Genomic DNA, 19,984 nt, shown 5'->3' with positions numbered 1-19,984 from the left:
GAAAGTCACAGCTATCAGACTATGGAAATGTGCTTATCCATAGTATTCTGCTGTAAGTTAGTTTTGATTTCTTTAAAGTTTATATCAAGTTTGATTCTCTCAGGACAGGCAATGTTATGAGAAAATAAAGCATTTGTTCAATAAAAATCAGTTGTTTTGCTTCTAGATCTACAACATGTAAGAAAATTCAAACTCAGAACAGATAAAGGTATCATCACCACAACACTAGCTGCTGCTAACTGTTAGCGCAGTTAGCTGCACAGCTAGCAGCGTATGGAGACTGGGAGTTCAGTGCACCGTGTGAGTTTCTGTGTTCACACTGCTGGAACAGGGCTAACTGGTTAGCATGCTAATTCAAGTAGATATCGCTGCAACACAACACATCATCATAATGTCTGAAACTGGCTGACTGGTGTCATACAGCTGCATCACCTGGCTGCTGTTAGGTGAGGAAACAATGGACAGGAATGTTCTTATGTACTGGTTAGTGAAAGGAAGTCCAATGTGTTGAGGTGGGTTCTATCCATCTACCTGAGGGACTGTGGTGACCCACCCTGCCTCTGCAGGCTCGTCTCTTAAAGGTGCACTGCGTAGGTTTGGGGAGGAAGTTTTAAATCAGAAGTTAAAAAAGATCCTCATAGACTCATTTTTTTCTGCCTTAACTAAAAACAAACTCTCTCAGTTTCACCACTGAATAAACAAACTGACAGCACACTTTCAAACCAATTTACTTTGTTTACATGTGGCGGACCCTGCCACCTTTCTGGCTTCAAACAGTGATCTGTTAAATAGAAAAGTACGTCAGCAGTTCAAGAGGCTCAGATGATGTCACTCATTCTAACCTTCTCTCTCTTTGTGACATTTCTCTGCACTGACGATCCGACGGGACGGATCCAGTGTCACACACACTGTTGATACACACTGTTGATACACAAAGCTGCTACACACATCTGATGGGGATTTCCAGCGGGACCAGACACACAAACGCACACATACACACATCCACCCAGAGGAATGTGATCTATGGGCTCATGTGACCTGTAATATATCAACATCTCCCATGTAGCTACACACACACACACACACACACACACACACGCACACACACAGAGTTGCGGTCTGATTTATTTGCATGTCATGCCCGCTGAGTTTTACATACCTGGCAGCTACTTTCTATTGAAGCCTTGCTGTCGGGACATGCTTCTTCTTTCTATTTATTTGTCCAATGTTTCAACGTTCCATTTTCTTTATTATGTCTAGAATATTTGGGGATTTTAATGAGATTTTATATATATATATATATATATATATATATATATATATATATATATATATATATATATATATATATATATATATATATATATATATATATATATATATATATATATATATATATATATATATATATATATAAAAATCAAAAATGATATATAATATGAGGATTTGCCACTTTCCATTGTTCCTAATGTGGTGTAGATCTGATATCTTCAGCTTTCTGAGTGTTTGAGGTCATTGTAAGAGCTTTTAAATAACCCTGACCAGGAAGTTATTAGTGCTTTGCCTCCACACACACACACACACACACACACACACACCTTGTTCACCATCTTCATGCACCCTATGGAGTGTTTTGTGTGTCGGAGTGGGTGGTAGCTCTATAATTGGACCTCACCCCGCTCCCCAATTATCCACCATATGTAGAAACCTTCTCAAGTCTTGCTAACTTCCTTTCTTTTCATTCTTTCATGTCTGCCTCGCTCTCCACTTCACTCCCTCTCCAACACTCGTATTCTGTCTTTTGACTGATTGAAGCCCAGGTCTAACTCTCCAGACCCCCTCCAGATGTCCTGACCCTCCGACAAACACCTTCATTACCTGACCGTAATGTCAAACACACACACAGAGAGTGGACGGACCACCCTCCGAGTCCGAGGTGGATGGACGGCGGCTAACGAGCCCCTCTTGACAAATACACGTGTAGGATGTATATATATATCCTGCCTCTCTACCGTCCTGCGAGTGTGCTGGACAACGTGAGTCGAGGAGAAAGCCGCTGCTGGGGATGATCATCAAAGTGGCTGCTCAGAGTGTGTGTGTGTGTGTGTGTGTGTGTGTGTGCTCTCAGTGTGCACTTAGCGCGAGTGTGTTTGAGCTGCTGCTTTGGCAACATGGCAAAAGTTGATGACAGCACGTAACCTTTGGACCCAAATGAGAGAGAGGAAAGAGGGCGGAGTGAGGCCGCGGAGGGAGAACGAGATATAGAATATAGAAGAGACAGAAAGAAACTAGAAGGTCACTGTGGTTAATATTTGGCACTACACACCTCTACGTTTGGCACGTTTGTGCCCAGGAGTAAGCTGTCCTGATTCTTGTTTGCATGTTTTATGGTCCTTTTTTCTGTGGCACAAGCACAAAACAATCACCATGTTCACCTGATGTCGAGGCAGCAAGTTGTGAACAAACTGTGCCACGGCTGAAGACGGCAGATTGGAAATGTCTGGTCACATCTGCTTGCATTAACGCCATCAACAACCACCGATGACGTATGAGGATCTTCAATGACCAAAAGTCCCCTGGTAGTCCGGCTAACTGCACAGCTAAGTGTGCTAACAAGCTAACAGCAGCCACAGTCACACACTTCATTAGTGTTGCACCTTCAAGCTCATCTACACTGTTGCAAGCAATCTGATCAAGTTTGTGTGTCTTGGTATCGCTGATCCTGGATGTCTGACGTATCGACATCAGTGTCAGAAACTATGTACGCTGGCGACACGACTTGCCATCGCTCGCCAAACAGCAGCACTGTCAAGCCTCTATGCAGAGCTCAGGAACTATGTGCGCTGAGGAGGCAGCAGCACCGTCAAAAACAATATTATAACACATGCTGAATTTACAAGAATGCCCAAATAATTGGGAATTTATCAAAAACAGCATTATCCAAAGTTCAAAAAGTGCCTCTTAATTCAACAACTCACAAAATTGAGCAATTCTATAAGGGAGTCTGGGGAATGTCTCTCCTCCTGGCTGTTGTTGACTGTAGCTGATGAGAATCAGTGTTCACATTTGCTGTCTGAATCATTCTCAAATTGTTTTTAAAATGAGTGTTTATAACAGTAACATACGTGTGCGTCCAGGAACTTGAAAAGAACACAGAGGACATGACTGTCAGGCACTATTCACTACGTCATTATATAGACTGACTTCCCACATCCCTGGCTCGGCCTCTCTGTTGTCCTTCAGTCATTCTGGATGTGATCTCAAATACGTTTCAGGCACATGTTGCCCTTCAGCAGCCATCTTGGCAAAGCCCCCCCGAGGTCATCACGACCAGGCCCCTATCAAAACTGATGAAGGGAGTCGTAACTTCACTTTCTGCGGTCACACAAACACTTTAGTAACAAAATCAGGCCATTCAAGTGCACATGCTCGTAGGAACGGATGATCTTTGACCATCACAGACCAGACAGATCAAAACTGAGGGCGAGATGCAAAAACAGAAGAGGACAGAGAGGAAACGAAAACAAAGAAGACAGGAAGCAGACAGAGACTAAAAGAAGGAGGAAGAGATCACACACATCAGATACAGACACACGGTGAGGTGAACATGTCGCGGCCTGAGGAGGAGGAGGAGGAGGAGGAGGAGTCCAGATGTCAGGCCCACACTTCACATGTGGCTGTGGTTGACCTTCCACCTCTCCCTCCTTTGCTCCATCCATCCTTCATCCGTCCTGTTTCTCACCACTCTGTCAGGATGTCGGCAGCGTTTCTCGGCGTAGCGTCAAACATTCACACGAGCCTGCGTTTCCTCCTCCTCTAACTCTATCTGCCAAACGTTCACATGAGGCTCGCGTTCATCTCCAGTGCCCAACACAGACAGACACTTTTCTGAAAGTGCAGGAACAAGTGGCACAAAAGCGGAGCCCGTTGTGTTCCCGCGAGGTCGGGACGACACAGAACCTCTGCTTACACAAGAGACCCGATTCTAAATGTTGGCCGTCACATCTCAGTGGGAAACAAACGCTTTCCCAGCCATTACAACAGCATCTCGCACTGACTTACATTTCATTTCAATGTGTTCCACTTAGAGAAATGCACACTTCCCCTGAGAGTCCTCAACAAAGACAATCAAAAACACAACTATATTTACACACTCCCTCAGTGAAGTGTGAACACTGACGCAGACTCTGCTTCTTCTGCAGGGAGAGTAAAGGGTTACTGAAGCCTCCACGGTGGATCCCGGCTATCAGCGCTGCAGCATCGTAAACAAATTCCACCACATGATATAAAGTGATTACTAAGAGGCGAGCCGGAAAAAGAAAACGGGCTGATAAAAAGGAGCTGCTCGACAAGTCCCGACACGCACGGGGAGAAACGTCTGGAACAGGGTTCAACTCTCTTTTACTCACTTTTCAAAACCTGTTCAATGGAAATGTAGTCGTACAACTGTGACGACAAACTATCAGACAGTTGATTTTAGTCGTCGCAGAAGAAAACTGCAAAGAAAATCTGCCGAATCTGATTTAGAAAAAATAAAGGTCAGCGTCTGATTGTGAGTGCTGAGGTCAACAATGGCACCATTAAACTAAAAGTCTGACCTTCTGCTTTCTTGCTGAAAGTTAGATGAGAAGATTGTTACCACATTGTGAGCTTAGCAGCTCAAAGACAGGAAGCAGGGAGAGAGCGGCTTCTTTCAGTCCAGTGAGCCTAATTTCTACACCACAGCTTGACGAGAGAACAATTATCAAACAAACAGCCAGGACGTTTCCACCTGAGTCAGTTTGTTACCAGGGTTACCTTAGCTGGAGGATGGGTCTCGGCCCAGAATGGACCCGATCCGAGCAAACGAATGGACCCAGAAATGTTTCCTCACTTGATCTTGTGTAGAAGTGATAATGTTTGACACTGGCAGAGCCCGACAGACATCGGTACTGGTATTAACAAGCAGAAACCCAGATATTAATATATCAGCCAATAAACACACGTTGTGCTTATTGAACACTTGTAACACGAATATGTAACAGAGGCAGATTAACAAAATCTCTACTAGTTTAAACTGATGTAATAAATTACAACTACACATATTTTAGGCGTCTGTGTGTTCTTACATTTTACAACAAGCCATTTTCCATTTTTTTCCAGACTTTATGCTCAGCTGTGCCGACTGGTTGCTGCCTCACATATTTCCATATTCAGCTCTCTTCGAGGAAGCAGGAAAGCAAACGTCACACAAACTGTGAACTGTTCCTTTTCCAACTTGCCTTAGCATCTGCACTATAATTTAGCTTTAAATGAAAACATCCAATCCTAGAAATACATATTCAGCTGGTTCCTTCCAGCTATATGAGTGAGACATAAACTCTGTCGTGGCTCTGAAAGTGCCACTCAGTACATCAGTGGATGGGGAACAAGCGGCTGCAGTCGGTCTGGTTTGACAGCACGGTGCTGACGAACACTGAGGCCGGCAGCAGCACGGACGGTGCCGTCTGCAACGTTTGACACAATGATCCCGACCAGAACTGCAGGAAGGAACCAAGAAAGTTTTAATGCTGCATGGTGCCTCGCTGGAGTCGCAGGCATCTGGAGCCGGAGCCAAACCCTCTAATCTCTGAAGGATCCAGAAATGTTTTCCCATTAATGAGCCATTACTCACCCAGCGTGACTTCGTTTACAGGCCGAGGTTTACTTCGTAATTGTGCGATGTAAACAAACTCCAAATGAAGTGCGCTCTGCTGATGGAAGGTGTGAGGAGGAGGATTTATTTGGCTTTTTGTGTACGTTTATGATTCATATCAAGGAGCAGAACAATGACAGCGAGCCGTGCGGCTCTGCAGACGAGCTGTCTGTCTCCGTTTGTTTAATTGGCTGTTTGGGAGGAATTTTAACTGAGTTCCAGTCGGAATTCACTTAAATTGAATTGTGGCCGAGCAGCAGCAGGCGGAGGGAGGGAGGAGGAAAATGGTTTGGCTCTGGAGCCTTACAACAAGCTTGAACAGGAAGTCATTCAACGTGAAGCGCACACACACCCAGAACAAAACCACCACACACACACACACACAAACATGTGAGCACATGTGTGTACACAGAGGAAAGATGGTCAACTCGGAGTGCATTCCTCCTCCACCCCCCTGCATGAGTCAGAGTGTGTGTGTGTGTGTGTGTGTGTGTGTGTGTGTGTGTGTGTGTGTGTGTGTGTGTGTGTGTGTGTGTGTGTGTGTGTGTGTTGTTAGAAGACGACAGCATCAGCTCAGCGACAGATGAGGACAGGATCAGAGCGAGGACAGGAAAAAGAGGTGAAATGAGCCACGACACGGCAAGGAGGAGAGAGGGACAGGGAGGAGGACAGGGGTGAGGAGAGAGGGACGGGGGTGAGGAGGACGGGGTGAGGAGAGAGGGACGGGGGTGAGGAGGACGGGGTGAGGAGAGAGGGACGGGGGTGAGGAGGACGGGGGGAGGAGAGAGGGACGGGGGTGAGGAGGAACGGGGGGAGGAGAGAGGGACGGGGAGGAGGACAGGGGTGGGAAGACGGGGTGAGGAGAGAGGGACGGGGGTGAGGAGGACGGGGGGAGGAGGACGGGGGGAGGAGAGAGGGACGGGGTGAGGAGGACGGAGGAGGATGGGGTGAGGAGAGAGGGACGGGGGTGAGGAGGACGGGGTGAGGAGAGAGGGACGGGGGTGAGGCGGACGGGGGGAGGAGAGAGGGACGGGGGTGAGGAGGACGGGGTGAGGAGAGAGGGACGGGGGAGGAGGACGGGTGAGGAGGACGGGGGGAGGAGAGAGGGACGGGGAGGAGGACAGGGGTGAGGAAGACGGGGTGAGGAGAGAGGGACGGGGTGAGGAGGACGGGGTGAGGAGAGAGGGACGGGGGTGAGGAGGACGGGGGGAGGAGAGAGGGACGGGGTGAGGAGGACGGGGTGAGAGAGGGACGGGGGTGAGGAGGACGGGGGGAGGTGGATGGGGTGAGGAGTGAGGGACTGGGGTGAGGAGGACGGGGTGAGGAGAGAGGGACGGGGTGAGGAGGACGGGGTGAGGAGAGAGGGACGGGGTGAGGAGGACGGGGTGGGGAGGACGGGAGGAGGAGAGAGGGACGGGTGAGTAGGACGGGGGAGGAGGACGGGGGAGGAGGACGGGGGGAGGAGAGAGGGACGGGGTGAGGAGGACGGGGTGGGGAGGACGGGAGGAGGAGAGAGGGACGGGTGAGGAGGACGGGGGGAGGAGAGAGGGGGGAGGAGAGAGGGACGGGGGAGGAGGACGGGGGGAGGAGAGAGGGACGGGGGAGGAGGACGGGGTGAGGAGGACGGGGGGAGGAGAGAGGGACGGGGGAGGAGGACGGGGTGAGGAGGACGGGGGGAGGAGAGAGGGACGGGGTCAAGCGTGGGGTTTCTCATGTAAACACTGTGCACCCTCAGGCTCTCCTCTGTCTGTCCCCATTCTGTTCTCACTCTGCTGGATCCTTAAAGGAATACGCAGAGTTTTTTGGGACAGCAGCTCATTGGTCAACTGACGTCCCTGTTAGAACAAAGACAGACACTAAAATAAACCCTGCGTCCCGAGCGGATCAGAACCGCTCAGCTCCACGAGAACACTTTCATCAGATGACACTGACTGTTGCGTGTCGTGGTCATCAGTGCATGTTGGAGGGAGCGCTGACTGGACATTCACTGAATAAACACACTGACCTTATAGGACGACACAGTTTCATACTGTTTCACTGTGTTTATATGTGGCGGACCCTGCCACCTCTCCAGCTGATATCAGTCTCTTCCTCTGAGAGCAGCTTGTTTATTCAGTTATGGACAACATCAGGTTACTGAGTTTGTATTATTACCTCATTATTATTGTCAATACCAAAATTCTGAGTTTCTCCAAAACTGCATGGCGCCCCTGAAAACACTGACGCTAATAAATTCTTATCAGCTCGACTTGGATCCAAACCAAACGCTACCAATCCTTCATTTACCCCCGTAGCAAACGTTTCCTTCGTGTCATGCACACAGAGCAGACTGATCATGCTCAGTTACAAACAGAAGACCTGCAGACTCGGTTCTGGTTCTGGACGTGTAGAAGCTGCACTTCTGGACCGTGTACCCTGGAAACGCTGCCTTCACGCCAGGCACTCACACGAGATACTAAGATGTTTCATGAAGGATTTAACTGTGTTCACCAGTGAAGCTTCCTCAGTTTCACCTCTCAGGTCGCAGGTCAGATCACATCTCATTAACGGGCTGATTTCTGATAATCTCTTGCAGACAGTCTCTCCCTTACACTCCTTTATATTCTGGATTTGGTGAGAAGTTCCTGACACGTTGCTTTGTGAGAATATACAGGATTATCAGAAGCTGTGAAGCACGCGTTCATAAACGGGATGAAATTCACAATCACTTTAATCAGCAAAATGATTCATCAATGAAAACTCGATGCAAACTTTCCCCCTGAGCTCAAAGTGTCACGTTCACACTGACACACTGTCCAAAGATACAAGGTACAAGACGACAAACAGAGAAAAGCAGCAAAGCGGGAACCACAGAATATTTAGTGTTTGATTTATTTGTGCATTGACGATCGTTATGTGTTTCGTTCAGGCCCTGGAGGACTCGAGGAGGGCAGACACCTCCATACTGCCCTCCAGGAGGCCCTGCTGCCCCACAAACATCCTGAGACGAGTCCAGATGACACCGTGTGACCAACTCACTGACCGACCTGCACCGCGTTCACATCATGGACAAACAGAAGGACAAACACTTTCTGTCTTCCAGGAGCTCAGTGTTTGTGCTTCAGATTTACAGGATCTTCATGTAAGAATGTTATTAATCACCAAGTATGTCAGCACTGGTAGGTAAAGAACGAGGGCCGGACAGACGGGCCGGTCACTCAGTCTTTTTCTCTCACTGTTAAATATTGTGCGTCTGTCGGAGGACGGGTTCAACCGATCACATCAGAATATTTTGCATTCTTTGGACACTCCAACTTTCTGGTGACACGCTGCAGCCAGTTTGTTAGAGTCCTGTAGTTCTGCTCAGACAGCGACACGCTTCATAATTAATGTAATCCTGGCGGTGAGACCCTCCCTACAGACTTCATTACAGAACATACGTAAGCACCAACTGGCTGGAGGTCAGATCTGCATGCTGTCAGTTTAATGACGGAGCATCTTCTTCTTCTTCTACTCCCCAAAACACCAGCAGGTCTCATCTTCCTCTCTAATCTCCACCACATCCGTCCTCTCCCTCTCTCACTCCCTCCATAAGTCATTTGTTGATTCTAGTGGGAAACAGCAAATACAGCGGGATGAAAGATAGACGAGGAGAACACATCCACATGTTTCCGAGTGTTCACACACTTAATCACCAGCACAACCATTTCCTGGGAATTCCCTCTGAGAGACGTGGAGACAGAGCGACTTAGTGTGAGAGAGCGAGGCGCAGAAGGAGAGGAAATCAAAAGGACATTCAGTGTTTGCGTGACAAGACCCGACACACACACACACACACACACACACCCCCCATCATTACAGTGTGTGTGAGCCTCTGCTGCTGCTAATAAGTCGTCTGCAGCCACTTCTCTTCTGGGTCAACACCACACCTGAGCTCCTGTTTGCCAAGTAAACTCATGATAACGGCCACGCTGGAACTGTGGACCGACGATCCTCACACACACACACACACACACACACACACACACACACACACACACACACACACACACACACACACACAGCTGCATTGTAAATCCAAGACAGGGGTTTCCACACAGTCCCTTCAGTTAGGATCCAGATCAGCCTGCGACTCTGTTAAACATTGATGGCTGCTCAGACACACACACACACACACACACACACACACACACACACTCATGATTATTACCGACACGCTGCTCAAACCTTCGTGTTGACATGATTTAGAAATTCAAACTCATCATTTTAACATTTTACAGCATCACTGAGGTAAAAACACAAACTGAGTCGTGTTGGTCTGTTCAGGTCCCGGGACAGAGCCGGAGAGGTGGCAGGGTCCGCCACATACAAACAAGTTAAACAGTATGAAACTGTTGAGACACTTTCTTCCTCAACACGGCACAGTGCTGCTGTAAAGAGTGTAAACCAGAGTTAACATGCTGCGGAGCTGTGAGGGGTCCAGGTGACTTCCACACCTGCAGACCCGGGCAGGTGCTCTCTCACACACACACACACACACACACACACACACACACACACACACACAGCTCAGGGAGCAGAGCTGAACCCGAGCCACAGCAAAACCGGCTCGACCAGAAGTCAACACAACACACTGGAGCGCGGCAGAGACCGGGGGGGGGGGGTTACACACTACAGTCTGCTTTAACTGTGCGGGGCTGTGCGGGGCTGTGCGGGGCTCCGGGGCTGACAGCCGGGCGGACACACACCTGCACCGTCCCCCCGGAGCCTCCACCTGGGCCCCGCTGTCACCGACACACAGTAATCTGAGTCTTTTCACTTTCAAGTTACACAAAGCGGAAACAGACTCCAACATGTCCTCACCTCGTCCCACTTGATGAACTTGCCTCCCTTCTTCAGCGCGTCGTGGACGGACACGGGTTTGAGCTGCAGCGCGTGGACTCCCGGCTTGGCCCCGGCCATGGCGAGGGACTCCCTGCCCGGGCGCCAACGCCTAAACCCGGCTGCGGCGAGCTGGACTCCTCGGAAGGAACAACACGGCTCTTCCTTCCTTCCACTTCCACCCGCGGGAGCTTCTTCTTCTTCTCTTCTCCTTCTTCTTCTCCTCCTCTTACTCCTCCTCCTCCTCCGTCTTCTTCTTCTTCCGGGAGTTAATTGGAGGACCGAGGGAGGGGAAAGTTTCTTTCTTCCGACACCGACCTTAAAAGTAGTTGGACCTCAGCGGGAGCGTGAAGAACATGAGACGGTCCGACGAACTGCTGCCGCGCGCCGCGTCCTGTCCGCGTGCACGCACCGCGGGGGCGCGCCTGGAAAAACTCCCCCTTTCTTTATTATTATTATTATTATTATTATTATTATTATTATTATTATTATTACAGGCTTTGGTTCATATCTGTTTGTTTATGCAGAATCCTTTGATCGCGCAGAGATCCTTTCCTTCCTTTCCTTCCTTCCTTCCTTCCTTCCTCCCTCTCAGCTGCTCTCCCCCTCTCCTCCCTCCTCTAACCTAACTTTCTCTGCTTCCTCTCCCTCTCGTCGCCTCCTCCTCTCCTCCTCCTCCCCGCATGTTTTCTGTGGAAAAAGAAAGACAGAAAAACCAAACCAAACAGGAGATGATTCCGAGAGGAGAAGGGCTGAGTGAGGGAGGAGGAGGAGGAGGAGGGAGGCAGAGTTTGGGTGAAAGGGGGTGTGTTTTAATCTACTTCCTCTGCCTGCTGGAATTTACAGCATGCTTAATTATAATGAACAGGAAAGTGTGAAACAACATTGTTTTTCATATGTAATGATTCATGCTGACCACAGTGAAGTGTTCACACTCTGCAGGGACTTAAAGGAGCGATGTAGAAGAATTTAAGTTTAAAAAAATGTACAAATAATATCTGCAGAGCGTGAAGAAATAGCAGTTTTCTACACTTGATGCTAACAGCCTAGCCGTGGCCCAGAGCTCCTGAGCTGCACGGCTGATTGAGCGAAGCTTTAAAGTGCGTCTGGAGATTCAGCATCACGCTTCCATAAAGTCTGGTGACGTGTGAGCGGCAGATAGACAAATGAATCGTCACAATCAGAGCAGCGGAGGCTCAGATATCCAGATTTGTGTTCCTGGTATCAAGTCAAGCTACAAAGAATGCTCGATACTACGGTTCCCACAATGCAATGCTCCATATAACACTTCTATCTGGCAAAGGAAACCTGCAACATTCAGTGTCCAGACAGTCTTCTTCCACAAATGGGCTTCTTGTCTCTGTTATGATGTTTCTGTCTGATAAAGCTCAGCTGTCACGATCACAACAAGCTTCCCCTCCATCTGTCTTTGTGTCCAGAGTGACGGATGCCTGCGACATCTTACTGACATCTTACTCACAGCGGCACAAACAAGTCAGAGGGCTTCGAAAAACTCTCTGTCCTCATTTGGAGCGACTGAGAAAAGACGGCGGCTCTAAAGTGCTTTTCATTAAACCCTCCATTCCTCGTAAAGTCACGTCCTTTAAACAGACGCTCTGTTTAAACGCTATAGCCTCGATAACCTGCCGACACGTGTTAGTACCTCCGTAAGCTTTGGAAGGCTTGTCTGGAGCCACAGAGGACATTTTACAGCTGTTTCCATCCACAGACGATACATTACTTCCCATTATTGATCTGGATGTGCAAAATCAGTGGAGTGCTTCTGTAATGAGCCCTCACTTGAGTCCTGCAGCCTCCACAGAACAGATGATCAGTGAGAGAGGTCTGAAGCCAACCGCTCTCATGTCTTTGTGCTAAACATGATGCTAGTTAGCTTAGCTTAGCATGAAGATTGGAAGAACAAAGCTAGTTTGATAGCAATTCCCTGCATCAGTAATTTAAAATATCAAAATATTGCAGAAGAGGAAAAAAGTATGCTGCAATATATCAGCTAGCTAAGTCAGCTAGCATGAAATATAAATAGCCTAGCCCAAGTAAGTATGAAGCTACAGCCAGCAGCTAGTTAGCTTAGCCTGGCACAACATAGGCTAATGAAACCCACCGTTAACACTCAGCACAGAATGTAGCTGACTTTACACTTTGGTTTCTGTAGCCTGCAGATTAAACTCATGATATATGTGTTAATTAGTGAGCTGTGGAGATGCTTGTTGACACATTTATTTTTATATTCTTTGGACATAGCCTAGCTTAGGCTAAGCTGAATGTCTTCAGGCTGTGGGTTCATGTTAAGCATCTGTTTTTTATCAAGTTTGTATAAATCTATATTTTGTATTTCACAAAATGTCAAACTGTGGATGAATGAAAATGGTGTAATGTGCTTCTCTGTTTCACCGCAGGGATAAAGAATGTAATTATCAGGGGCTGTTTTAATATTTAAATCACCTGTGTTTTTAATTGCTTTAACAGTTTTCCCTCTGTCAGCAGTGACGGATCACTTGTGCTGCCAGTAATGTTATTAAAAACATGGCAGCACTTATCAGAGTCATTGGAAATACACAGTAATCAGCTTAGAGGTCATTTTGAAGCGATGGAGGATAAGTGGCTGTGCTGCCCAGGCGGTCAGACCGTGAGATGAAGGATATGTTTTATGAATGATGATATTAAATCTGCATTATGTAAACAGGAAATAATTTAGAGGTTTTGGCGGTGGGGTAATTGAAGCCGCTGAGCGTCATCAGGTAACTTTCCCCCACCGGCAGCCGTATCATGTTGTAAGAAGCGTGAGAGCAAAAGGAGGCCGAGAAGCTGAAGTCCAATCCGTCCAAATCCTGCTGCCAAGCAACATTACGACTTAGACTTCTCGTAAAAAAAACACTACGGCGCAACAGATATTTGGCAGCTGTGACCATTCTCCAACTCCTTAACTACACCCGGCAGGAATGTCTGCTATGCTGCAGCCTGCCGACTGACTGACTGACTGACTGACTGCTGCTGTGTTATTCCACAACCAAACCCAGAAACAGGAGACGAGAAAACACAAAGAACATTCAGAGGAATCGTGCAGAACCGATCTATGGAAGCTGCTGGAGCCGGCGTCACATGGCCCTGAGGAGGCGATGAGGAGGTGAGAGGAGGTGAGAGGAGGTGAGAGGAGGTGAGAGGAGATGAGAGGAGGTGAGAGGAGGTGAGAGGAGGTGAGAGGAGGTGAGAGGAGGCGATGAGGAGGTGAGAGGAGGTGCGAGGAGATGAGGGGAGGCGATGAGGAGGTGAGAGGAGGTGAGAGGAGGTGAGAGGAGGTGAGAGGAGGCGATGAGGAGGTGAGAGGAGGTGAGAGGAGATGAGGGGAGGTGAGAGGAGGCGATGAGGAGGTGAGAGGAGGCGATGAGGAGGTGAGAGGAGGTGAGAGGAGGTGAGAGGAGATGAGGGGAGGTGAGAGGAGGTGAGGGGAGGTGAGAGGAGATGAGGGGAGGTGAGAGGAGGTGAGAGGAGATGAGAGGAGGTGAGAGGAGGTGAGAGGAGGTGAGAGGAGGTGAGAGGTGATGAGAGGAGATGAGAGGAGGTGAGAGGAGGTGAGAGGAGGTGAGAGGAGGTGAGAGGAGGTGAGAGGAGGTGAGAGGAGATGAGAGGAGGTGAGAGGAGGTGAACGCGTCCAGTGTTTAACAATTCAGCAGCCAGACAGACGAACGACTGGCACTGAGGAGGATGTGTCACTCTGTCTATCTGAGCTGTGTGTGTGAATCTGACGGGCAGTAACTGAGTCCAGACCTGTTGATTAATCTGATCTGATCACACACACACACACACACACACACACACACACACACACACACACACACACAAGCACATGACCTCTCAAGTGACAACAAACAAACACACAATGGACACATGCATCTGTGTTCTTTCAGCAGCGCAGCACTACATGCATATGCAGAGATATTGTGTTTCTCTGGTGCATAATACAATGCACACACACACACACACACACACACACACACACACACACACACACACACACACACACACAAATCTTTTTAGCCAAACAGTGTTGCTTTTGAAGTGCAGGCACCTGTGGTGTCAATGGACGCCTCCTCCCTCCCTTCAGCCTCTCTCTGTCCTCCCTCGTATAAAAACACTCCCTCCCTCCTCCTTTGTGTTTCTACCATCTCCTGTTCTCTCATTCCGACAGGTGTGTTGCTCCAATTGGTCGGTGGGAGTTGATATGGAATCAGGCCGCAAACACATCCTACCCTCACAGTAGCTGTAGGTGGGCAGGTTCTCCTTCTGTTTTTCTCACTTCTCAGAATCTACTTCATGTTTCTACGTAGTGGTTTGGCCGGTTCTGACCGCAGCCCAGTCAGATCTCTCAATCACACATGAGCTGGTTTTCTATCTGTACCCAGAATCTGCAGGCTCTGATTCTGACGTGTGAAACCAGATCCATATCACGGCTGTGTCAGGTACTGAGTGTGTTTGAGAATGACAGCTGGCTTTTACTTTGTTCCAGACTGAAATATCTCTGGGCAGATGTTCGTGGTCCCTCCAGGATGAATCCTGGTGACTCTCTTGTTGTCCTGACTTTTCCTTTTGTCTCCATGATGCAGAAGGTTTTTAGTGGCATGTTTGAAACCTGGAGAGTTTGCCCTGAAATGCAGGAAACATGCTCCTGATCCCCAGAGGATGAACCTGAATGCATCACACACAAACTAAAGCTTGCAGGTAATCGGTGAAAAATATTGACATCCATTTGATGGATTTTTAAAAAATTTTGAAGCTGAAATATTCAAGGTTCCCAGAGGATACAGCCCGATGACCTGAATCCTGATTTTCTACACCAGCAGGTTAACAGCTATTGGATGGACCGCCAGAAAAATGTAGTGCAAATACATTCCTATCAGTCAGCACTTACTGGCTAATCTTAGCATGCTAACGCGCTAATCTGAGAAGGTGAACATGGTAAACATTATACCTCCCCTGCTGGAAAAACCAGCACAGACCAGCACCAAAACACAGCATATGCTGGTCTTGCTGGTGACTGGTCTGGTCAGGTTGTGTTTTGGTGCTGGTCTGTGCTGGTTTTTCCAGCAGGGAAAGGTCCGCTAAGCAAGAGAGGAGCACAAGAGGACGAGCTGAGCAGAAGGAAGGATCATTTAATAACAGACGCAAAAAAAAGAGGGATTTAAGGGAAGCTGGAGGAGAGTGACAGGACAGTTTACATTCATGGGAAATGTAACCGGAGCGAGCGTCGGATCTAATCATTTACTGTTGTTGTGTCCAGTCTGACAGGAGGAAGACGGATGTACGGCCTCTCCTATTCTCCGTTTCATCCAAATAGGAGTGCTGAAAAGGAAGTGAGTTATGAAAGAAGGGTACAGGTAGGGAGGAAGAGTTTGGAAAAGGCGGAGTCTGTCAGCTAAAAGAAGAACTCATAACGGCCTTTTAATAAAGAGGGTTATGAAAAGAGACCGACGGGACAATGGAGGTTAAAACAGGAACAAAGCGAGCGGCAGAGGCTGGATGAAATGATACTGTGGAGAAAGAGAAGACGCCGACCACTCCTCTCTCTCTGCCTCTCTCGTGACAGCCACATCTTTCTCTCCAACGCACAGCCAAGGACTCACAAAGCCACATTGTGTAAAGACACACAGGATATTCAGTGTGTCTCTGAACACTGCCCCCTCCAGTCGCCACACACACCAGCACACACTCACTTTAATAAGAAAGGCCTGACTCAGTCAACAGTAGCAATAAAAACTTGATCAGATTACTCTCCACAGCGCTGCTGCTCAGATTTTGGCCTGAAGTGTCCGACGGTGCACCGGAGACCAGACGCATCTGTCTCCATAATGCTGCTCGGTTATTGTCCATGTGTTTAGGAGAGAAGCTATCATGTGGGCGTGAGAGAGAAGTGCTGATTACAGTGTTCCCCAGAAGAGGCATTCAGACAGAACGCAGATGGATTCGACCGAGAAGTCAAATCTGCTCTCGTGATGGCTCCGTTCATTACACTCCACTCCGTCCAGATGAGATTAGCTGCAGCTGTCAAACTGTTACAACCCTGGAAATGTTCCTCATGGGGGACAGAACCAGGATCTGGACTTTATAAACAGGCTCCTCATGGCTGCCTGTTGTCCTGTACTGCCACCTGCTGTCTGCAGCCAGCACCGGCCTCCAGCGGGCCGGGCTGGCTGGGTTGTGCAACAGTTAGGAATGTGGAGGTGGAGGCGGCTCAGCTTCAGCTCCCCTCTGCTGAGGACGCTGGGAGAAGTTTACCTGTGAAGGTGAGCGCATGTCAGTCACAGACGGCTGTGTGAGGTGTGTGTGTGTGTGTGTGTGTGTGTGTGTGTGTGCAGCAGCATACAACACAGCTGTAACAGCACTGTTCAATAACTTCAGTGTTGACTTCAAAGCTGAACAACTGTCACACAGTCACTCAGTTACTCAGGTGTTTGTACCTGGCTTGAGTATTTCCATGTTCTGCTGATTAAAGGTGCAACATGAAGTTTTTCAGAAGCAAAAACTCGTCACTGATTCATCTTCATGATTAAACAAACTAAATAAACAAACTCTCTTTGTTTTCATTGGTTTAACTTTGTTTATATGTGGCGGACCCTGCCACCCTTATAGCTTCAGACTGTTCTGGGACCTTAAGAACAGTTTGTGTGTTCAGTTATGTAAACAATAAATATGTCTGAGTTTGTATTATTACATCATTAATATTGTAAATGTAACCCAAAACTACGTAGTGCCCCTTTAAAGCTTCTGCTCATCTACAGTTAGATCTTATATTGTTTTTATTTGACAACTGTAGGTACTTAGTTTAATATTTAGTTTAATAATATAACACAAAATACATACACAACACAACACAAATAAATTGTGATGTGAAATAATACATTGACATTTGATTGACTTTATTAACTTGGAGGTTAATTCAGAAGCTCTTTTAATAAATTATTATTGTTGTTTGTATTTTACATGTTAACTTTGGTCACTTGTCAGATTTCACAGTGTACCAGCCTCAAAGAGATGATGGATGAATTATTATCATCCAGTAATATTATACACACCATTCTGAATTACCAGTGAAGTAAACTGATGAATCTAAGTTGTTAACAACTTAAGATTATTAGTTGGTAAATTCTGAGGTCATCAGTTTCCTGGATGTTTCTTCCATCTCTTGCTGTCAGACAAACGTCTCTGGAATAAAAACACATTTTCTTTATTATTCTACTCTTTAAGTTAGAAGTTTTACACGAACAATCACAGCTGTATGTGTAAATTTGAGCAGTTAAAGAGTTGGTTTGAAGTCGTCTTTGGACACCTGAACACAACAGAACCATCCAGGCTGACTCACAGCTCCACAGCGCCCTCCTGTGGGGGGAAATAAACCCCCTGACTCTGATGGTCACTGAGGAAACAGGCCTGTATGTTTGAGAGCAGTTCTCCACATGAAGCCCGGTTCACTCTGCCGAGCCGTGTGACCCACATGCAGCTACTGTCACCAGAGGAGGAAGTGAGACTGGCAGCAGATGAGCTGCTTCCTCTTCTGTTTTTACTGTACTAACTGTACATGTTCCTGACAAAGGTGGAAAACAACTACACACAGTTACTGACTGCGCTACATTCATCACACAACTATAGTCTCTTAAAATGTCTAGAGGAGGAGCCCATCATGTGTCAGGATGCTCCTTTAAACCAATTTAAATATGTATTATCTGTATCATCTTGTCTTTCTTTGCCCCTGAAAACAGATTCACCTCCAGACTTCTAACAGAGTCTCATTAAATGTGCAATATGAGGGATTTGCCAGCCAAAGTATTCTGTTTATACATCCATGACTGTGGCTAATGTTGTTTACAGCAGCAGAGCTTCTCTGGCCTGAGGCTATCTGGTTAGCCGTGTGGCTAACACTTCAGACTGGGAGCTTGTGAACCAGGGAGGTGTTTGTGTTGATACTGCTAGCACGGGAGCTTTGGACCAGGATGGGCTGGTGCTAACTGGTTAGCATGCTACCTTCAGTAGATATCCCCACAGCTAACTGAGCTAACAAGCTAATAGCACCTGTAGCTCTGTTGACATGCTGAGTATAAAATCCCCTGTTTGCTGGACAGTTTTTACATGCTGCACCTTTCACAATGTAACAGTGTCTGATATGATATGTCAGTCATTTTACAGCAGAACGAGTACTTTAATTCACATTTAGCTGGTGATACTTCTGTACTTTAACATAAGGAGGATTCTGAAAGCAGGACATCTTATTAAAGACCAAGAGAGCGTCTGGACAAGTGAGAGTCTTTTAACTGGAATGTTTTTCTGGGTTTTAAAGTTTCACCTTGGCACAGTTAAAGAGCTGACAGACAGAATGATGACATGACAGAAGAAACACTTGAACTGCAGCATGTGAACCAGTTACACACAGTACGCACAGTGTTGGCCGCAGGTCTGTGTCCTGTCCTGGTCTCTGAAGGTCTCACAGCCCGGGACAGAACCTGATCAGCTCAGTTTCATGGCTGCTTTGCGATCTTCATGGTCTTAATGAGATTATTTAAGCTTGAGATGTGACATTTTCTCACAGATCATATCTTATATACTGGCCTCACGTCTTTCCCTTCTCCCAAAGGACAGTGACCTCCCTCTCCTTCTGCAGAGGTCTGTGTCCATCTGAGACGATGAGGACAGACCCAGGACGGGTCCACTTCAGTGTTCTGGTGCAGATTCTACTCTTTGACCCAGTGACACATGATGTTCATGTCTAACAGCGACTGCATTACTGCACGAGACTGCACGAGTGTTTTTATATTCAAACACACCTGAATAGTAACAGAAGCACTGTGTGTGTGTGTGTGTGTGTGTGTGTGTGTGTGTGTGTGTGTGTGTGTGTGTGTGTGTGTGTGTGTGTGTGTGTGTGTGTGCTGGTCTGTCTGTGCTTACTCAACTGTAAGTTTCAGACATGCTCACTGAATAATTCAGTTTTTTTTTTTTTTGATGCCTTGTTGCCATGGTTGTCAGTGAAATGGCTGCTTCGACCAGTGCGACACACACACACACTCTCTCTCACACACACACACACACACACACACACACACTAATATGAGCATGATGGCAGATGTGAACACCCACACACACTCCAGCAGAGGGGAGAGACACAGATCTTCTATTATTATTATTAAAGCTCTTGTTATTAGCCGGGCTCCCTGCTGGTACCACACCACGGGCCGGGCCGGGCCGGGCTGGGCTGTGGGAACATGTGACTGGTTTCCTGTTAATGGAACACCTCCAGTGGACTCATCTCTGCTGTGTGTAGAGACGCCAAACCTTAAAGCAACACTACGTAACTCCAGAGAGAACGAGCCGAGTCCAGTTCCGTCTGTCTGTCCATGGACACGTCGGCAGTTCTTCACTGGGCCCATCCTCACTCCCACAGCACCA

General features: G+C 47.6%; 1 protein-coding gene across 1 annotated transcript in view; it reads right to left on the bottom strand.

Moving 5' to 3' along the window:
- The window catches only part of plcb3 (phospholipase C, beta 3 (phosphatidylinositol-specific)), a 47,730-nt gene extending 37,115 nt beyond the window's left edge, over nucleotides 1–10,615 (bottom strand). The window contains exon 1 of the mRNA XM_037111069.1: nucleotides 10,517–10,615. Coding sequence (XP_036966964.1) covers nucleotides 10,517–10,615 — 99 coding nt within the window. The remainder of the gene's footprint in view (nucleotides 1–10,516) is intronic.
- Nucleotides 10,616–19,984: the final 9,369 nt, after the last annotated feature.

Source organism: Acanthopagrus latus, chromosome 10, assembly GCF_904848185.1.
Source record: "Acanthopagrus latus isolate v.2019 chromosome 10, fAcaLat1.1, whole genome shotgun sequence".
Lineage (NCBI taxonomy): Eukaryota > Metazoa > Chordata > Actinopteri > Spariformes > Sparidae > Acanthopagrus > Acanthopagrus latus.
Note: the sequence above shows the minus strand (reverse complement) of the source record. Positions and strands in the feature narration are given on the sequence as shown.